The sequence below is a fragment of the Rhineura floridana genome, chromosome 1 (genome assembly GCF_030035675.1).
Source record: "Rhineura floridana isolate rRhiFlo1 chromosome 1, rRhiFlo1.hap2, whole genome shotgun sequence".
NCBI lineage: Eukaryota > Metazoa > Chordata > Lepidosauria > Squamata > Rhineuridae > Rhineura > Rhineura floridana.
Window position 1 is genome coordinate 270,786,828 of NC_084480.1, and position 21,900 is coordinate 270,808,727.

At 43.5% G+C, this 21,900-nt stretch overlaps 1 protein-coding gene across 2 annotated transcripts in view; it reads left to right on the plus strand.

Annotated features, from left to right (window-relative positions):
- The first annotated feature begins 194 nt into the window (after positions 1 to 194).
- RDH10 (retinol dehydrogenase 10) overlaps positions 195 to 21,900 on the plus strand; it is a 39,665-nt gene continuing 17,959 nt past the window's right edge. Inside the window, exons 1-2 of one of the 2 annotated variants that reach the window (XM_061601347.1) lie at positions 195 to 1,266; positions 5,321 to 5,556. In XM_061601347.1, coding sequence (XP_061457331.1) covers positions 948 to 1,266; positions 5,321 to 5,556 — 555 coding nt within the window. In that variant the 5' untranslated portion in view covers positions 195 to 947. The remainder of the gene's footprint in view (positions 1,267 to 5,320; positions 5,557 to 21,900) is intronic. The other variant, XM_061601356.1, reaches the window with a different exon arrangement.

A 21,900-nucleotide genomic window follows, 5' to 3' on the forward strand; every position in this document is an offset into this window, starting at 1 on the left:
CATTTAATAAAGGAGTGGCGGCGCTGCGGGGCGGAACCGTGACGGGATGGGGGGGAAGGCCTAGAAATGCAAAGTGGGCGACGAGGAAGTGGGGCCGGGCTGGGTAACGCCGATGATGGTGGGTTTGGGGGCGGGAGGTTTGGCGGAGGGGGGGGCTGGTTTCCTTTCGCCGGCGCTATATAGAGCGCCGAGTGGTGGGGAAATGCTCACTTTCAGGGGCGAGGTGCTGAGTTGTGGTGGGGCTGCAAGGCAAAAGGGACAGGTAGGACTGAGACGAGAAACGCGGAATAGGCATAGTACCAGCAGCCGTCCCTCCGCCGCGTTCACCCCCTGAGCCGCGAAGGTGGCAGCGGGGCGTGCATGAGAGGGACAGAAAGGGAGAGGAAAGCGCTGGGCAGCGGCAGAGACGGCGCCGAGAGCCGCTGCGGGAACTTGTTCTCTGCGCTCAGTCAACTTGCTGGCCTTGGCTTCGCCTCGGCGGGGTCCATGGTGGCCGTTTAGGGAGAAGAGCGCTGAGAATTCGCCCTTCCTCTCCGTGCCCGTAGCAAGAAGCAGCCGGCCCCGCCGAAGGCTGCCGGGCACTGAGGCTGCTTGAGGTCCTAGCCAAGTGCCCGCAAGCGGGCTTAAGAGGCTTGGCTGCCTCGCCGGTTGGCGACGACGGGTTCCTGTTGCCTGTCTGCCCGGCTCTTCACCGTGGAGATAGTTTGCGCGCTCCCGGAGCTGAAACTGCCCAAGGAGAGCGGGAGGACAGTTAGTCTGCCTGACTATGCTTTGGCGCGCCGCTCCTCACTGAATTGTCGAGGCGCTCCCAGGATTTCCGTGCAGGAACTCCGAAGTAGCCTCGTAGCGCGCTCAGCCGTTAAACGGAGCGCACCGCAAGTTGTGGTTGCCGCCGCTAAGTCGCCCGCGCCTCCTCCGCCGCTCTCTCTTCCAAGGGAGCCGCAGCCATGAACATCATCTTGGAATTCTTCGTCGTTACCTTCAAGGTCCTCTGGGCGTTCGTGGTGGCCGCTGCCAAATGGCTCGTGCGCCCCAAGGAGAAGAGCGTGGCGGGGCAGGTGTGCCTCATCACCGGCGCTGGCAGTGGGCTGGGCCGCCTCTTCGCTTTGGAGTTTGCCCGCCGCCGAGCACGCTTGGTGCTCTGGGACATCAACACACAGAGCAACGAAGAGACGGCAGGCATGGTGCGGAACACCTACCGCGAGATCGCCGAGGAAGCCGTGGTCGCTGCCCAGAAAGGTAACGGTGGTTGTTGCTGTGGGGACGGTAAGAGCTTGGAAAGCACCGGATTCTTAAAAGCGTGAATAGTAATGGGAAATCAAGTGCCGCTTCCTTCTAGGAAAGGAAAGGAAAGCAAAGGGGTTTAGAGAAATACTTAACAGCGCGAGCTTGTGCGTGGTCTACTCGGAAGTAAGCTCCTTTAATTTCAGTAAGGAGGGTTACTCTCAGGCAAGTGCGCATCAAAGTGAAGCGCTAGACTGGGAGTGGGTGAAAGGGGGAGAGAAAAGATAACGCGCGCTTAGGAGCAATAGACAGAGGCAGTCGAAACTGTTGCTTCATTGATCGTGCTCTGGAACAGAGACTTCCTGCTGATACCCAGGAAAAGTTCTAGATTAACTTTCAGGGTCAGGCTTGTTTCAGGAGGATAAGGACTTTCTCTTCTTTAAACGAAAAGATGATAGTAGTCAGGGCACTATGGGGAGATCGTCCAGGTGTTTTATAGGATGCTTTGCTGGCATAGAGATCTGTATATGCTGTGATGAGAGAGAGCTTGTGCTACCAATTTACAGCTCTCTCCAGAGTGAATTTACCTGCCTCCTTATCAAGGATTCCTGAGATGCAAGTATTCAGAAGTTCTCCTATCATGGGTGTGTTGTTTTTTTAAAGTGTTGGATGTATTTTCCCCAGATTTAATCCTAGGGAAATATTCTCCATTCTCGCCACCACCCAAGAAGTGTAGAAAGGCATCAGTCTTTTATTTTATGTTATTGAGGCAGAGATATGCAGGCTATAGGCAATAGCTACAGTCTCAGATTCCAAAAATGCTAGACAAGACGGACATTGAGGAACTTCCTATCTGCTTTGACATTTTGGACTGGGTTACAAATTTCAAACTGCATCTAGGCTCATGGGTGGATGCTAAAATAAGGTTACAGGAATCAAAGTAAACAAGCCCTGGTGGTGTGGAGGCTTGTCCAAATATTTGCTAAGGACATAAGAAACTGCCTTCTACAGAATTTGACAATTGCTTCCTCTAGTGTAATACTGTCTCTGTTGACCAGCAACAACTCTCCAGGGTTTCAGACAATGGACAGTCCGTCCTTCTTGGAGATGCCATGGATTGAACCTGGGATCTTCTGCATAAGAACATAAGAAGACCCTGCTGGATCAGGCCAGTGGCCCATCTAGTCCAGCATCCTGTTCTCACAGTGGCCAACCAGGTGCCTGGGGGAAGCCTGCAAGCAGGACCAGAGTGCAAGAACACTCTCCCCTCCTGAGGCTTCCGGCAACTGGCTTTCAGAAGCATGCTGCCTCTGACTAGGGTGGCACAGCACAGCCATCACGGCTAGTAGCCATTGATAGCCCTGTCCTCCATGAATTTGTCTAATCTTCTTTTAAAGCCGTCCAAGCTGGTGGCCATTACTGCATCTTGTGGGAGCAAATTCCATAGTTTAACTATGCGCTGAGTAAAGAAGTACTTCCTTTTGTCTGTCCTGAATCTTCCAACATTCAGCTTCTTTGAATGTCCACAAGTTCTAGTATTATGAGAGAGGGAGAAGAACTTTTCTCTATCCACTTTCTCAATGCCATGCATAATTTTATACACTTCTATCATGTCTCCTCTGACCCGCCTTTTCTCTAAACTAAAAAGCCCCCAATGCTGCAACCTTTCCTCGTAAGGGAGTCGCTCCATCCCCTTGATCATTCTGGTTGCCCTCTTCTGAACCTTTTCCAACTCTAGAATATCCTTTTTGAGATGAGGCGACCAGAACTGTACACAGTATTCCAAATGCGGCCGCACCATAGATTTATACAACGGCATTATGATATCGGCTGTTTTATTTTCAATACCTTTCCTAATTATCGCTAGCATGGAATTTGCCTTTTTCACAGCTGCCGCACACTGGGTCGACATTTTCATCGTGCTGTCCACTACAACCCCGAGGTCTCTCTCCTGGTCAGTCACCGCCAGTTCAGACCCCATGAGCGTATATGTGAAATTCAGATTTTTTTGCTCCAATATGCATAATTTTACACTTATTTATATTGAATTGCATTTGCCATTTTTCTGCCCATTCACTCAGTTTGGAGAGATCTTTTTGGAGCTCTTCGCAATCCCTTTTTGTTTTAACAACCCTGAACAATTTAGTGTTGTCAGCAAACTTGGCCACTTCACTGCTCACTCCTAATTCTAGGTCATTAATGAACAAGTTGAAAAGTACAGGTGCCAATACCGATCCTTGAGGGACTCCACTTTCTACAGCCCTCCATTGGGAGAACTGTCCGTTTATTCCTACTCTCTGCTTTCTGCTTCTTAACCAATTCCTTATCCACAAGAGGACCTCTCCTCTTATTCCATGACTGCTAAGCTTCCTCAGAAGTCTTTGGTGAGGTACCTTGTCAAATGCTTTTTGAAAGTCTAAGTACACTATGTCCACTGGATCACCTCTATCTATATGCTTGTTGACACTCTCAAAGAATTCTAATAGGTTACTGAGACAGGACTTTCCCTTGCAGAAGCCATGCTGGCTCTGCTTCAGCAAGGCTTGTTCTTCTATGTGCTTAGTTAATCTAGCTTTAATCATACTTTCTACCAGTTTTCCAGGGACAGAAGTTAAGCTAACTGGCCTGTAATTTCCGGGATCCCCTCTGGATCCCTTTTTGAAGATTGGCGTTACATTTGCCACTTTCCAGTCCTCAGGCATGGAGGAGGACCCGAGAGACAAGTTACATATTTTAGTTAGCAGATCAGCAATTTCACCTTTGAGTTCTTTGAGAACTCTCGGGTGGATGCCATCCGGGCCCGGTAATTTGTCAGTTTTTATATTGTCTATTAAGCCTAGAACTTCCTCTCTCGTTACCACTATTTGTCTCAGTTCCTCAGAATCCCTTCCTGCAAATGTTAGCTCAGGTTCAGGGATCTGCCCTATATCTTCCACTGTGAAGACAGATGCAAAGAATTCATTTAGCTTCTCTGCAATCTCCTTATCGTTCTTTAGTACACCTTTGACTCCCTTATCATCCAAGGGTCCAATCGCCTCCCTAGATGGTCTCCTGCTTTGAATGTATTTATAGAATTTTTTGTTGTTGGTTTTTATGTTCTTAGCAATGTGCTCCTCAAATTCTTTTTTAGCATCCCTTATTGTCTTCTTGCATTTCTTTTGCCAGAGTTTGTGCATACAAAGCATGTGTTCTGCCACCCAGTTACTACGGTCTGTCCTTCTTCTCTGACCATATGATTAACAACAGAAGGACATGAGAGGGGAACCAGCTGTTCCAATGGAACTTAATATTGCCATTAAGTAGAGATAGCAAAGAAGGCCTGGTCATACTTGGGACTATAAACCAACCAGAAACAATCGCTTTGTGGATAGTGAAATGGGAATTCTCTTTAGTGCCTATTGTGCAGAAATCCATGTAGTGAGTTGTACCGTGTGATTCATGGAGAAAGGATGGTTTGACACATTTGTTTAGTGCATGTGACTGCAATCCTGTACTTGCTTACCTGGGAATAAATCCCACTGAACTCAATGGAACTGGCTTCTGAGTACACATGTACAGGATTGCACTATTAGTCACAAATGGCTACACCAGTTTTTAACTTGTTTAATTATGCTTAATTTAACTAATGTTTACATAAACCTGTTAAAACTGAATAGTCCTGTTTTCCCTCAAAAAAATAATAATTAAAAGTCTGCAGTTCTGTTCAGACTTGAGACTAAACCTTAAACCCATTCTGAACTAAAGACTTCTTTCCAAGTAAACATAACAGGTTCAGACTGTGTCTTTCCATTCTCTCAAATTTAAATATTCCTGCTGAAGTGGCTTCTGGTTTGAGCTGTCAATTCTACTTCGGTGTTGGTTTACTGTTTGGTTCAACTATCTTTCATTGGGCACTAACAGTTTTTCACTAAAGATAAATTTTGTGGGGTTTGGTCCCTCATAGGCTTCATCTGCAGGGGATTCTCACAATTTGCTTCATCAAATTGGGATTAAGAACTGACTCTTATTTTTGGATACTTAAGCACTGAACAGGGTCTGACTAGAGTTTCTTTTCTTTTTGTGTTTCTTTATTGCTTGTCTGGATTCCTGTAAGCAGCTGGGCATGGTGAAGAAGAAGTGGTACCTCACTACAACTTGCAAGTTCACACATACACATGTGATGTGAGCAAAAGAGAGAATGTGTATACAACTGCTGAGAGAGTCCGCAAGGAAGTTGGCGAAGTCTCAGTCCTGGTTAATAACGCTGGTGTAGTTTCTGGACACCATCTCCTGGAATGTCCTGATGAGCTTATTGAGAGGACCATGATGGTTAACTGCCATGCACATTTCTGGGTAAATATACATATTTCTGTTAGTTCTTTTGGTTTCGAGTCTGCCCATTCCCTATAAAATGAAATCAAAATTCTTATCTGGATCAACTTCCATCTTCATGGCTATATGTGTTTTTTTAATGTTAGCACTGCATTCTTGTGCCTTCTGTTATTTTTGCTCATCTTATTCGGTGAGCCTGATCCAGAAAAAAATGTATTTAACCAAAAACAACAATAGGACAAGTTACTGCAAACTTTCATCCTACTGATTTAATAGGTACCTAAGTCTGGCCGGTGTTCTCTGGGTCAGACCCACTGGTATCAGCTGGCCTTCTTGTTACACTGAATGAGACACTGGTCCACCAAGACCAATGTTATCTCTTCTGAGGCTGTGTACACACCATACATCTAAAGCACATTATTACTCTGAAAGAATCATGGGAACTGTAGTTCACTTCTTTGTAGTTCTTTTGTAACTACAGAGTTACAATTGTCAGCACCCTTCACAAGCAATAGTTCTTAGGATTTTTTTTGGGGGGGTAATGTATTGTAAATATATGGTGTGTACCCAGCCTGAATGATAGGATCTATTCAAAGTCCCAAGCAGAGACCTTCTGCTGTACCTTCGCTAATAACGTAAAACAGAAATCGGGGGTAGCCAACATTGAGCCCTCCCAATTTTGCAGGACTCTCAGCAGCTCTAGCCAGCATGGCCAAAGGTTAAGGAAGATGGAAGTTATAGTCTGCAACATCTGGAGGGTATCATGGTGTATGATATCTGTAGAGACTGTGAGCAAGTATTGCTTTAGTCACTAAAAGTTCTGTCATTTGTATGTTAGGTTGGAATTAGTCTCACTGTATCCGGTAAGGCATACTCCTAGGTTTGCAGCGTAAAGAGTGTTGGATGATGTAGTTCTGCAGAGAATCTTGCCATTTGTCTCCCTCCTCTGCTCTCCTGGGAGGATTTACATCAACCAATGTTTTAAAGTGTGTGTGTTTTAGAATTTGCATTAATGCCTGGCTATATTCAGAAATACTTCCTTGAATAATTTTATCAAAATCCACTGCATCATATCCAATGTTAATTCCAGCATCTGTAATGTTGAAATACTTTGCAAACCCCGTGTTGCTGAGAGCTTTAAATATTTACTGGGCCTGTCTTAAGATGGAAGAGCAGAATACTGGTTCACGACCCTCACATCAAGCATATCTTTTAGATCCAGGCTGCATACTGTTGAGGGAGTAAAGCATGATCTGAAAGAAGATCCAGTTTCATCATACACTATTTGTATAATTCAAAGGATTCTGTCTTGAATATTTTACAAATAGAATGAACTTAGGGGCTTTTTCTACAGGAATGAAGTACATGCACCCAGTCTGTTCGTATAAAAGCAGAGACATTTGCTAACGTACTAAATGTATGCTTGTGGCATAGCTATAAAAAAGAGTTATTGGAAATGGTCACTTATGACATCACTGTCATTAAAATATGGGAGCACCCTGGACTGTCAGGCTGCTCTTGCCTCAGGCATCTAGCTAAACAATAATTCACAACTTTATTGTGTGTTCTAAGGAATCTTTTTAAAATTCTAATTTAACAATGGAAAACTAATAGTGCAGTGCTATTCATGTTTATTTTTTTGAACTCTGTTCAGTGGGGCTTACTCACTAGAAAATGTTTATTTTTAAGAACTGCAACCTTCGTCATGTTTTGGAAATCGTTTTGATACTTAAGACATGTCGAGCTCTTTTCTTTTGAAGCACTGCTCTGAAACTGTCACTAATTTGTTATTTTGTTTGAACTTGGCAGGCCCAATACCACTGTAAGAGTTACACTAAACAAGTCAAGACCTTGTTTTGCAATCTTGTATAGTTTCAAGTAGCAGCCCACAACCCCTGCACTTAAATGGAGATGCCGTTTTATGAACTCCTTTTATCAATACTTTTTTCTGTTGTGGATGCTCAAGCTGTTCTTTTGTTTCCCAGACTTAGGTAACAGTACACATTTGCTGGTTCCCTAAATGTTGATGAACAATATAAATACAGGAAGAGAGTATTTAAATCATTAATTTCTGCAAATGATGTAAATTAATACAACTTAATTTTGTTTCAACATCTTTAGCATGGTGTCAAGTGTCAGAATGTAAGATTCCTATCTACCATCTAAACTTCTGCTTTCCATGCCTTACCAAGTTTATGGCGTCAGTTCTGAAAAAGCTGTCTTCATTTGAAATCAGTAGGTCTTAGTTCCACAACTCATTTAGACTGCAATCCAATAAATGTCTACTCAGAAGCAAACTCCATTGGGTACAATGGGACTTACTCCCAGTAACAGTATTGGATTGCAGCCTTAATGTAAACCAGAGCCAATATTTCAGTGTCACTGGCAGGTATCTTGCCACAAATCTAGTCAATTGTTCATCAGGAACAGTACTATCTGAATCCAGGATATGGTCAATGCATCATTGCGGGAGGGAGTGGTTCCAGCCGTCTTGAAAGAGACAGTGATCCGACCACTCCTGAAAAAGCCCACCCTGGGCCCATTGGTTTGTGACAACTACGGACTGGTTGCAAATACCCCCTTTTTAGGGAGGGTGATTGAGAGGGTTGTGGTGCAGCAATTGCAAGAACTCTTGGATGAAACAGATTATCTTGGCCCATCCCAGTCTGGGTTCAGGCCTTGTTATGGGACTGAATCGGTCTTGGTTGCCCTGATGGTTGACCTTTATCGGGAGAAGTACAAGGGGAGTGCCACCCTGTTATTCTTACTTGATCCCTCAGCGGCTTTTGATACCATTGACCATGGTATCCGTCTGGGCTGACTTGGTGAGATGGGTATTGGAGGCACTGTTTTACAGTGGTTCCGATCCTATCTCCAGGGTCACTCTCAGAGAATAGCATTGGGTGACTGTCTTTCGGCCCCCTGGCAGTTGTGCTATGGGGTGCCACAGGGTACCATCTTGTCCTCCATGCTGTTTAACATCTATATGAAGCCCTTGGGAGCAGTCATCAGCAGCTTTGGGGTGAAGTGTTAGCAGTATGCTGATGATACCCAGCTCTATTTCTCTGTAGCATCTGAATCGGGAGAGGCCGTGCAAGCCCTGGACCGCTGCCTGGACTCGGTGGTGGGCTGGATGAGGGCCAATAAACTGAGTCTGAATCCTAGCAAGATGGAGGCACTGTGGGTTGGTGGTTGGTGGCTGCCCATTTGCTACCGGGCCAAGTTCAAGGTTCTAGTTTTGGTGTACAAAGCTCTATACAGCTCAGGACCAGGATACCTGAAAGACCGTCTTACCCCTTATATACCCAGTCGATCACTGTGCTCTGCAGGTGAGCGCCTCTTGCAGATACCTTCTTATCAGGAGGTTCGCTCTGCACAATATAGGAATTGGACCTTTAGTGTGGCAGCACCTACCCTGTGGAATTCCCTCCCCTTGAATATTAGGCAGGTGCCATCTCTGCTATCTTTTCGGCGCCTTTTGAAGACTTTCCTCTTTCAACAAGCCTTTTAAGTTGAGACCTATCCCAGTCTGCGTCTGTGTTAGAACTGCTTAATTTGTTTTTTTAATAATGTTTTTAAAGCTTTTTAAAAATATATTTTTAAGGTTGTTTTGTTTTAATGTATTTTAAGGTCTGTCTTTATGATGTTTTAAAGTGTTTTTAGTGCTTTTGTTTGCTGCTCTGGGCTCCTGCTGGGAGGAAGGACGGTATATAGATCAAATAATAGATAAATAAATAAATACTTGTTTTGAGAAAAATACTTTTTTCAGACATTTCTAAACTTCTTAAGCAATTTGTTCATAGCAGGGAAACTTGCCTTCAGCATTTATGTATAAACATTTATCCTAGCCTTGTTTAGAAAAAATATTTATTTTCTTGTGGGTTATAAACCCTATTCATAGGGTCGCCATAAGTCAAAATCGACTTGAAGGCAGTCCATTTCCATTTTTATACTTAGACCCCATGTGGCTTTGGCAATGAATGAAATTTCTATTTAGGAAAAATATTTTAATCTGAAATAATACATTTGCTGATAGGATATAGGAGTTCCATTTGCAAGCCAATAAAACACTTCACTCTTTGACTTCTTCTGTTTCTTCTGCTAGTTAAAGTTGGAGGAGCCTTTAGTAGCTGCACTGATGTTCCAGAATTCAGTATATGCACTTGATGTTTTCCACACAGGTTTTTCCAGTTGGTTAACTTTGGTGAAATGAACTAGTGTCCACTTACTTGAAATTTCTTGATCCCGCTATAATAGAGAAAAGGCAAAGCTCCTTGGGGAATCATGATGGAGCAAATACTCTTTTTATATGGGCATCTGAGTCATCTTCACAATTGACAATTGTGACATTGCCTCCCTCAGGGAATGTTGTTCCAAACAGGATTGCTGCTGATCAGTAACACTGGCAATACTGGCAAAAACGTCTATTGAAAAACAGCAATATTGGTTTACATCTTTATCTACTACATATTACAGGAATGATATTTTCTAGAATTCATTATCTATACCACTTATAGTGCGAGCATGATATGAAATTGTGTAGGATTTCTTGCTTGCCTTATTCCCATGTGACATTAAATCATGATTTGGTGCTATGTGCATGACCTGGAATGCACCCAAACAAAGCCTTGGCTTTGAGGAGTCCCCTCTCATCTTCCCACATGGCCTGCAAGAAGGCTTTACTAGTGTTTAGTTTTGGGTTCATAGAATCCTGGCTTGTTTTTTACAACCCAAAAGCCACAGATTAAAACTGACTTTGGTTAGTTAAAACAAGTTCGTTTCATAACCTATGGTTTGTTTCAAACCATTATCTCTGTCCACACAATCGAGGATTCTGGGCAACTGCAAGTAAGCCCTACTGAAGTCCCTCTTCCAGCTGCTTGGAAGGAGGACTGTGTGTGAGCCTAAGACTTCACATGCAGTGGTAAGCCTGAGTTTAGTGTTATACGTGAATGAGATGTCCTCCTCTACCACCCATGTTGTGATGCATTGTTGAGAACATTATGAACTTGATCTTTTTGCCCATGGGAAACCAGTGTGAGTAGTCCAGAACTGACAACAATTTTCTTGTGATCTACAGTAGGGCCCCGCTTTACATCGCTTCGCTTTACAGCGATTCGCTAATGCGGCGGCTTTAAGTTAGGGAAAGTCTCTGCATTAAGGCACTTGTTCCATTTTTACGACGGGTTTTTTCCGTCGCGCGCCATTTTGACGTCATTTTTGCGCGACACGTCCCATTATTGTCAATGGGTTTCGCTTTACGGCAATTTCCGCTTTACAGCAGGGGTCCGGAACGGAACCCGCCGTGTGAGCGGGGCCCTATGTAGTTGAATCTCTCTGGGTATATGTCTAGCTTGCTTGCTAACAAATCCTATGTATGTTTACTGAGAAACATGTTTCACTGCGTTCAGTGGAACTTATTCCTAGGCTGTAATCCTGTGCACACTTACCTACCTCCTTATGAGAACGCATACCAAAGGCATGGAGTAGGACTCTTTTTATGTTGTGTGTTGAGCTGGAGATCTTTAGCCTCTCTGTAAGACCCAGGGTAGTATAATGGGTAATAACCTCAATACTGCTTACTTTGCTGAACTTTTCCCTTCATACTGTGAGCAGCCTAGGTATCTTTTTGTTCCTAGGGTGTTTGCTAAGGTGAATCGCCCCTTTTGAAAGAAAAAAATGTTGCTATTACAGCACAAGCAGATCTTGAAGCCATATTTTGTAGGTCTATTTGGAACTTGAGACTTGTCCAGATCTTGTTTGGCTAGTTCACTTGTACTGTCCTTTTTGAAGAAAGATGGCAAAGATGCCTTTACTGGGCTAGGTTAAGTAAATATATGCAGAACCTGTCTTGTTTGATCTATGGGCAATTTAATGGACCTTGAATCTATTGTCTGCAACAATGGGCTATATCAAATTGTAGCATCTTCACACAAACATTCTTCCCAAAAGAAGTCCACCATTAAGACTTGGAAAGCTGTTAAAAATGAGGGCACTTGGACAAAATTGTAGTCTCCAGCAATGGTGCAGAGTAGACATGACATTTCCTATTTCCTAGCCATAGTTTGCAGGAAAAGTGTGTTACAGGCTTGTCTTCTCCTTTCCTCTTCCTTGTGATCCCCCTCCCTCTCATGTTCTGTGTTGTATTGTTATCACTGCTAACCATGTCCAATGCTACCTAGATTTCCTCATATAAGGAAATGCAGATTTGTAACTCTGATTGTGAAGGCAATCATACCATAGTTAGTACTGATGCATACACATCAGACTATACCATATCTTAAATGGACTATCAGACAGAAGGGACAACTCATGTAGGAGGGCAGGGAATGTAAGCATCAGTGACACACTCCTGATCTTCTGCTGCTGTATGGGAACACTTAAGCAGAGCTTAAAATAGCTTTGAAATGCCATGTATATATCTACCAAATGTAGAGGGTGCATGTTGGCTCTTTGCCTCCTCCACATGATGCCAGGCAGTGCCACATACCTAATAGTACTATAGACTGTTCTGTCTGTTTACAGAAAGATCTCTTACTATGTTTGAATACTAGTGTTTGACTAAATGTATATGCTAAAGCCGGCAATAGATGTAGGTTTTGAGTAAAAAACTTAATGTAGACCCACTGGCTTTTCAGAAGAGGGAGCTTTCTTCTGCTTACTCCCTCAATATCCTGTAGATGCTTTTGTTAACCAATGAACTTCAATAAGATAGCTACAATTATTTTGAAAAGGGGTCTTGTTAAACCTGGGTTTTCCATGTGTACAATTTTTCTCTTCTCCAACTCACTACATTTCTTTAAATTAAAAAATAACATAAGCCTGGGGCAGCTGAGCTGACCCAAAGATAGAGAATTTGTTTTATAAGTTGCTCATATGTTATTTTTTACTAGTTCCCTTATCAAATGTGTTCGATTCTTGGGTTAGCTTGCACTATTAAGTCTTGCAGGAATGTCATGGTCTATTACTATCACCTCTTTGTTGATGCTAAGACTTGGCACACACCAGTTGAAATAGGAAAGAAGGACCATGAATGAAACGGTCTGCTTTTAAGTTGCACTTGGAAGTATTTTAATAGATCTTGGTAGTTAAAAATGTTGGTGTCCAATATTCCAGCTCAGTGGTAGACTAGCTGGAATGTAAAGCAAAGGAATGGAAATAGAAGTTGATGAACTGAAAAAGGCTGGTGGAATTGGCTTCTTCTGCCCTTTTTTTCTCTGTAGCCTGAGGGTCTTGGCTTCTACTTTTTACAAGTTGCTAATCATTGCAAGCTCTGGTCAAAGCAAAGAAGGCTTTGTTTGGCCTGTGCATCTCTTTGTTCCTCTACCTTCAAATTCAACGTGGCCTACATCTAGTGCTCCCTATACATACACATAATTTTAAAGAGCCATTTCTATCTATTGGTTCAGAGTATTTGAAGCTGTACATGTTTACAAAGGATTGAGTCAGCTGGCACAAGTAGCATTGCTAGATCCTACTCTGTCTCTTTTATTTTCTTCTTGCAAAATAACTTTCAGCTAGGCATATCTAAACACATAAAACTGCCAGCTGAGATCACTGGTCTACCTCACTCAGTATTGTCTACAATGGCTGAGAGTTGCCCTCCAGTAGAGATCTTTCTGGCTCATAACCTTTTCACTGAAGATGCCGAAACTGAAACTGAAACCTTTTTGCATCCAAACTGGAGACAGTCTAAATAAGGTAGCAATCTGCAAATTTACATATGGCTCAATAGGAGTTGGACAATTTAAAATTAAGTACTTGTCAGTCTTCTGGGGAATTCTGATTTTAGATTCTTTGCTACCTTTATCGTAGATTTCTTTTGGAAGCTTGAATCCATATATACAGTGCAATCAGACTGGAGAAAACCAATAATACATGTTTTCCATGTCTAAACATCAGCCAAAGGTAGTTTAATATAATACACAAGCATGCCCACCTCTTTGTATTATGAGAATCTTAGGGAATGCTATTTGGAAGGTATTGGTATGCCTGGGGCTAAATTTCCAAAAGCCAGTGGATATGTCCTTCTCTGAAATGGATGAGTTTCTAATCTAGCATATATGAAAGATCTTGTGCATTGACTCATTTTTGTCTCTGAATATTTTTCAGCTGTTTGTATGACACACACAATCTCTTTAAGCGTAAATAAGGAAGACTTTTTGTGATAGGAACCTGTGCCCTGACTGAAGAAAGAAGGCCATCATTTGGGGAGACACGGTTTTGAGATACTTAACTTCTTGTGACTGTTATTTCATTTCCACCACACACACCCTTTTAACAGAAAGTGAGCTTGTTTGAGAATACCTAGAACTGCCAAGCAAACTACTTACTGAGGACATTTCTGTTGTAAGAAAACTTTAGAAAAAGTGCATCCCTATAGTGCAGTTATGAGCAGCAAATCTTAGTGGCCCTATTCAACAGCTGGTGGCCGTATTATGTGTGTGTTATGGTGAGTTGCACTTTCCTAGGCTGAGATTATATACAACACACACTTGCCTGTGTACCTAGGTAAGTGTACGTAGATATAAACAGGTCCCCATTCTTCTATTTCTGAAATTACCAGCCTCCTGTAAAGGAATAATAATGTAGTGGTGGCTTCTTCATTTAAGCAGAAGCTGCACATAAAACTCTACTTGGTTAAAATGAATGTTTAACCACCGCAGGTCCATTTTTCCTGGGCCTCAGTTTCCTGGGTTTTCCACCCACAGCCCTCCTTTCCTCCTCTGATTCTGAACAGCCTCGGTGCTCTACTCTTACTTGTCTGTCCGCAGGTTGTGGGAAAGCCCCCAGGGCGAGAACTGTTTCCTCTGTTCTGTGCCTTTGTACCTTGTTTCCATTAGAGGAGTAATATTTGTCCATTTAATTGTTAATAACAGCTTGCCAAATTCTTTTGGGATTCACTCATGAATGATTAGATCCTATCTTCTATGCGGTGCTCAATGATTGGCCCTAAAGGGGCCAGATTTGCAGGCACTGTATAAAAATGAAAAAGGCTGAGAACAACAGGGCTGGCACAAGCTGTAACCAACAGCAAACATTTCTTGTTCTAGGATTTTAAGTAGTATGCTCTTGCAACACAGTGGTAAAGCTGTTGCAACATACAGTTTGTTTAACTGGGAAAGGCGAAAGTAATGCAACATTGAAATCCTGCATTAGATCAAAAATATCCCTCTAAGTAATGCAAAGCTGCACAACTGGCAGTACTGTATGATGGAACTCTTGCTGGACTGTACCACTTCATACTGCAGATGGAGGGGCACATGTTTTTATCTCTAAATATATATCCATACCTTCAGAAAGACTGCTTTCAGAGCAATTAACATCCAAGCAAGAGGAACTATCAGAGTTCAGGGACACATTTCAGCCAGGCAGAAACACTTTGGACTGTGAAGCAGGGACAGTGAGGGGTGTGGCCTCGAGAGTTCCCAGGTCCAGACAGAGAAGACTGGAAGGCCATATTTGGCCCCAGGGGGTGACGTTTCCCACAGGCTGAGGTTTTCCACCCTTGTTCTAACTATCCATAAGTAGGGTCACTTTTGCACCGCTAGAAACCCGTTTTAGAAAAAAAGAGGTTTGCATGCAGCAGCAGAATTTCCACCTTCATTAGCACAATAAGGAAAAGTTTCTCCTAAAGAAACAAAAAGGAATTTTGTTTTCCTTATTGTGCTAATGAAGCTGAAAATTCTGCATGCAAATCCTTTTAAATTTTTTGTATGCATTTTCAGCGAACACCTAATCTAACCACTTTCTCTTATTTGAGAGAGAAGTATGCACTCTGACATGGTTTGCGCAGAACGTTAAGCTAAACCATGGCTTTGCACGAACACTAAGGCTAGGAAATTGTCGCCGCTGCACTCCTAGAGTAGTGTGGTTAGAAATAAATAAATAAATGGCCCGATTACCTCTAGGTACTCTTTAAGAAAACATGTTTAAGGAAAAGTCAGGGAGTGGGGGGTGGCAAAGGATAATGAAATCTGAGTTAGTGTCATGTGAAAACAGTATAGATATTTATGTGACTCATTTAGTTTATAACCAAATGGAGATGCGGCTCTAGGGTTAATGAAACTGAGGTGAGGAATTCTTGCAACTAGCAATGGAATGCATTAGTAAGTGGGATTTAAGCTTGAGGTGCTAAGAAACTTCCAAAGTATAATGAACTGTGCAAAACAAAAGATGACTCCTTTAATAGGGCTTGACTGTTTAGATTCTATACCTAAAAATAACCTAACCTTTACGGGTTTTTTTCTTTATTTGCTGTTCTTTTTTTAAGTGTGTGCCAACTGCTTCTGCTTCCTGATGATCCTGAATTAGGGTAGGCTTTTGTCTATCTTGAATAGTAGTAAAGCAATGGCTGAACAGTTTGGAGCTTGTCACTGACTGGAAATGTAAGTTGTATTTTATTTTTTGGAGGCCAGAAAATCTGAGATAGCGTTTGAATGCTGCTAAATTGTTTTCCCTTGACTAATGCTGGATTGTGCAAATAGGAAAGTTCTAAGCGTGCATACTGAGGTTCACCAGTGATCTTGTTTAAGACTTGTCTGTCTGTCCCCAAGTCCTTGAACCAGAAGAAAAAAACTCTTAACTTGTAGAATGACCTTTCTGTTTAGAACTCTTGCGAGCTGTTGCATAATAGCATAGACAAGTCATTTGCAATTGTAGTGGTAGAAAAGCTTACCTGGACTCAGGACTGGCACCAAAGGGTGAGCAGGTCTGGCCCTGAGGGGGCCCTCAATAGGGTGGGGGAGGAGTAGAGCTCCCCTTCCGCGAACCGTGGCAAGGTAGCTGCTGCGGATCACAGGGAGGGAGGTTCCAAGCCAACCGCCAGTTCACTGGCTCCACCTACCTGTCTTTCTTGTCTTTTGCTGCTGCGCGTGCTGGGCTGCCATTAACCAAGATGGTGGCCGAGGTTTCCCTAAGGTGCTGATGCCCCTGCCACCATCTTGGTTGATGGCAGGGATGCGCACACATAGCATGCATGCATGCCATCAACCAAGATGGCGGTGGAGGCTTCAGCCCCTTAGGGAAACCTCGGCCATCATCTTGGTTAATGGCAACCCTGCACGCTCAGCCACAAAAGACAAAAGCGACAGGTAGGTGGGGCGTGCGTGCATGTGCGTGTGCCAGGGGCCAGGACAGGCTGGTGCCCAAGATTCCCGGCATGCCTGGCGCTGGCCCTGCCTGGACTGCTTGCCTATCTCAACCATTCTTCCCCCTACAGTGCTGCACTATAGAGGACTGTATGTGTGTGGGTGTGATGCGTCCTTCCCTGGCTCTCCGTCAGGTTCCTACCTGCTCGTGGTTACTGCCTGTCTCTAGGCACCACCAGGGACTCCACCAGTCCGGACCGCTCTCTCTTATGATTTCTCTCCCCGCTCTAGCACAGATCTCAACAGATCCCCCTGCTAGGCAACCACCAGTAACGTCCCAATACTAGTATTCCCAGAGACTCTGAATACTGGTATTGTTATTCTCTTCACCGCTGCCACCATTTGTTACAGTTCCCCTTCAGCCTTGGTCATTACCTTACCCTCCCTTCTGGTCTGTGAAACCCCAGCCAAGAATCAGGCCTTTGGTAAACCAAATTAAGTATTTATTACAGATAACAAAGCTAACAAGATTAACAAGATTTCTTCTTAAGGCACATAAGCATATGGTTTTACTCAATACTAATCTGAACTCCACCTCCCTCCTGGTAAACAACTCTCTGAACCCCACCAAGCAATCCACTCTTTCTCTTCTCCCCCTAGATTCCACAATTTACCACCTCACATTCACCCAGATTTACCTGTCATCCTTTCATTTATACTGTCAGCCATTTTAAACATTCAGCCAATCATCAAGCATTCTATTGCCCATTCACTCCCCCTCCTCTTTCACTACTTACCATGTATACTCTAAACAACCAGCACTTACCATATATACACTAATATATAGGAACATCACATTTCCCCCCCCTTAAACAACGGCAGAGTATTATTCCTGTTCCAGGATTTATACGTCGCGTTAACAAATAAAAGTCTCTATGGGGAAAATGTCTTTCTTTGTTCCTCTGTCTGGTCATGTCACTGCAGTCCTAGCCACTTGCCTGGAAAGTCCATCAGCCAGTACATTGTCCTTGCCTTTGATGAACTGGAAGTCCACTTGATAGTCCTGTAGGGCCCAGGACCACCTCTGCAGCATAGTGTTATGGTTTTTCATAGTCTGCAACCATAACAAGGCCCGATCATCCGTAGTCACTGTGAATCTTCGTCCCCACACGTATGGGCGCAACTTGTTCAGTCCCCACACGACCGCTAGGCACTCCTTCTGGACCGACGAATAGTTTTTCTCCCTCGGCGTCAGCTTGCGACTCAGGTATGCCACTGGATGTCTGGTGCCTTCTCTCTCCTGTAGCAAGACGACTCCCAGCACCAGGTCCGACGCATCTGTAGCCACGATGAATGGTTTCTCATAGTCTGGTGCTATTAATATGGGTCCTTGACACAAGGCTTGCTTCAGTAGATCAAAAGCCTTCTGACATACCACACGCTCAGAACACTTCTTTGTTGATTCATGCAAGGGGGTTGCTATTTCCCCAAAATTTCTCACAAACTTCCTATAAAATCCAGCCACACCCAGAAATGCCCTTACTTGTTTTTTGGTTAAGGGGATCGGCCACGCTTGTATTGCCTCCACCTTGCTCCATAAGGGGGTGATTTTCTCACTCCCCACCTTATGTCCTAAATAGATTACTTCCTTTAGTCCAAACTGGCATTTCTTAGCTTTTATTGTGAGGCCTGCTTTTCTTAAGGCCTCCAATACTGTTGTCAGGTGTTGGACATGCTCAGGCATCGACTTGCTAAAAATGGCCACGTCATCGATATAGGCCACTGCAAAATCTGACATGCCTTGCAACACAGTATTGATTAGCCTCTGAAATGAACTTGGTGAGTTCCTTAGTCCCATGGGTAAGGTCACAAACTCATATAACCCATCTGGTGTACTGAAGGCAGTTTTGGCTCTGGATTGCTCGTCTAGTTCCATTTGCCAAAATCCTTTACAGAGATCTAGTGTAGAGATAATGGTTGCTGCCCCCAATAACTCTAACATAGTGTCTACCCTAGGCATAGGATACGCATCTGGGACAGTAATTTTATTGATTAGCCGATAATCAATGCAAAACCTTGTCGTTCCATCTTTTTTCAGAACCAGGACAATACTTGAGGCCCAGGGACTGATGGATTCCCTGATCACTCCTAATTCCAGCATATCTTCCACCTCCTTTTTGATCTAATTCAAAACTTTCCCATTCACACGGTACGGAACAGATCTGATTGGGGCATGATCTCCAGTATCAATGGAATGTATAACTATACTGGTTCGGCCAGGTTTGTTGCTAAAGAGATTCCTATAGGTTTTCAAAACTCTCAGAATCTCTTCGTTTATTTCCTCCTCTACCTCCTCTGACCATTCCACTTGATCTACCCCTCCTTTGTCTTTGCTTTCCTGTACCAAATCTGGAAGTTCAGGCCCACTTCCCTCAGGGAATAAGGTAACTTGCAACACCTGTACATCCCTGGTATGGTAAGGCTTCAACATATTTACATGAACCACTTTGCTTTTGTTTAATTGGTCTGTGGTGATTACATATGTCACTGTGTCAAGCCTTTCTCTGATGGTATATGGTCCTTCCCAGTTAGCCTGTAATCTGTCATGTTTCCTGGGTATGAACGCCATAACCATATCTCCCACATCATACACACGTTCTCTGGCTGTTCTGTCATACCAGTAACTTTGCTTCTCCTGTGCATGACTCAAATTCTCTTTCACTACTTCCATCATTGATGTTAATTTATTGCGGAATTCCAATACAAAATCTACTACAGAAGTTTTGTACTCTCCCAGAGTTCCTTCCCATGAATTTTTTAGCAGTTCCAAAGGTCCCCTCACTTTTCTAGTAAATATTAGTTCAAAGGGTGAGAAGCCTGTTGACTCCTGAGGGACTTCTCTGTATGCAAATAAGAAGCATCCCAAACGTTCATCCCAGTCTTGTGGGTGATCTTGAACATAGCTTCTTATCATGCCCTTCAAAACTCCATTAAATCTGGTTCTGTATTTGCTAGGTACTATCAATTGCTTCACTGGTTCACATTCATCCTTTCTCTCAGCAGGCATCCGCAGTCTATATAAAATCCCATTCTCACACACAATTTGATTCCTCAGTTTGTCAGTAAAAGGAATCTGTTGGGTCAGAGCTTGTTCCTTTATATGCTTCAAACTTATATCTTTATGCAGCTCTTCCCTGAATTGCTCTGCTTCTTCCCCAGAGACCACTTGATACAGTTTGTCTTCTTCAGCAGGCCTGCTAGTGGTTGCTATGGTGACCTGAGGCTGGTTAACAGATTCCACCCTGTTTGTTTCAGCCCCCCTTAATATGGCTTCTTTTTCTCTGCCAATTTGCTGTCTGGTCACTACATAGATCTTTCCTTGGGCACCCATTACATCCCTTCCCAGTATTACTGGTTCTTGTTGCTGGGCATTATTGCCTACTTTATATCGGCCCTCTCGGCCTCTCCAAGTCATTTCCACCAGGGCCACAGGCAAACTTTCTGGTTGACCCCTCACTCCTTGGATAGTCACAGTTTCCTGAGGTAATATTACCTCAGATTTTATTAAATCTGGCCTCAGTAATGTCTGAGCGGCACCAGTATCAAGCAATGCCCAATAATTTGCCCCTTGTACTCTCACTTCCTCTCTCAGACTTGAATCAAGGTCTGTTACTTCTGTCCAGTTTATCTGGCAAAACTGAACCTTTTTCGCTGTTTCTAAAGCCTTGGGCTCTGTTTTCACTGCCCTTGTCTGAGCAGGATTACTAATGGGGTTGGCAACCTCACATTGAAAACGTAGGTGCCCTGGTCTACCACATTTGTAGCATAATTTCTCCTCACTTTTAGGGTACACAGATCCACTCTGGGGTGTCCTGTGCCCTTCAGATTTTAATGGAGGACTCACTCGCTGTGGTACCACATCCCTTCTGCCAGCACTATATGGTCTGGGTTTAAACTCTCTTGATGTTTTCCCCACCCAGCCAGTTCTATTGGTGGCGAAGTGATCCGCCATCTCTGCGGCCTCCTGCACAGATGTAGGGGAACGGTCTTTGACCAGGAGCCTTATTTCTGGTGGTAACTGATGGTATAATTGATCCAGTATCATGAGGCTTTTCACCTCTTCCACTGACTGAGCTTTGGCACTACTCATCCACTTTCCAAATATATCCATCAACTTTGCTCCCAGTTCCACAAAAGACCTCCCTGTCTGTATCTGGCAATTTCTGAAAAGCTTTCTAAAATAATCAGGCCCCAGTCTGAATCTTTTAAACACTGCTTCTTTGAATTCAGCATAGGTGACGGGCTTGTCTGAGGGGAAATATTGGTATACCTCAGCCAATTCCCCTTTAATCAGGTTTGATAAATACTGCATGTATTTATCTTCAGGTAGCCCCCACAACTGAGCTGCTTTTTCAAAGGTGCTGAGGTAAATTTGAGGATCTTGACCAGGCTCATAGACAGCAAAGTCCTTTGGAGTAATTTTTATTTTTGCTCCATCTCTCTCTTTCCTTGTCTCCTCAGAGTGAAATTTCTCTCTATCAAATTTTAACTTTTCTACTTGTAATTCAGCATCCAATGCTCGTTGCTTCTCCCTCTCCTCAAACCCCAATCTCATTCTCTCAATTTCCAACTCTCTCTGCTTGTCTTTTTCCTCAGCCTCCATCCTCAATCTCTCAGCTTCCAACTCTCTGTTTTTCCTTCTCTGCACCTTCCATCCTCAACTTCTCTCTCAAGTACTCTATATAAGCGGGATTACTTAAATATCCTTCTGGGGTCTCTTCTCTGACAGGTTGTTTTTGCTGGGCAGTTGCAAATCCTATAAGTGCTACCCTCAATTCATCTACCCCTTTACCCTCATGAGGTAAATTGAATGTTATGCACTTCTCCACCAGCTCCTCTCTTTTCATTTTTATGTATTCAGCCATGTTGTTTGAGTTCACTCACTCTTTGCCACACACTCTTTGCCAGTCACTCTCACAAGAAATCTTGTTTTGTTATTTCTGTTTGCCACACAACTATTAGGGATTGTCTAGTATTCGTATCTCACTGCTACAGCCAACACCTGTGACGTAGTCTCCTTTGTCACCACGTGTCTTTGGGACTCTCTTTGGTTCGTATCTGGATTCTCTGTTGTTCGTATCCCACCGCTACTGACACCACATGTGAGGCGTCCTTCCCTGGCTCTCCCTGTCAGGTTCCTACCTGCTCGTGGTTACTGCCTGTCTCTAGGCACCACCAGGGACTCCACCAGTCCGGACCGCTCTCTCTTATGATT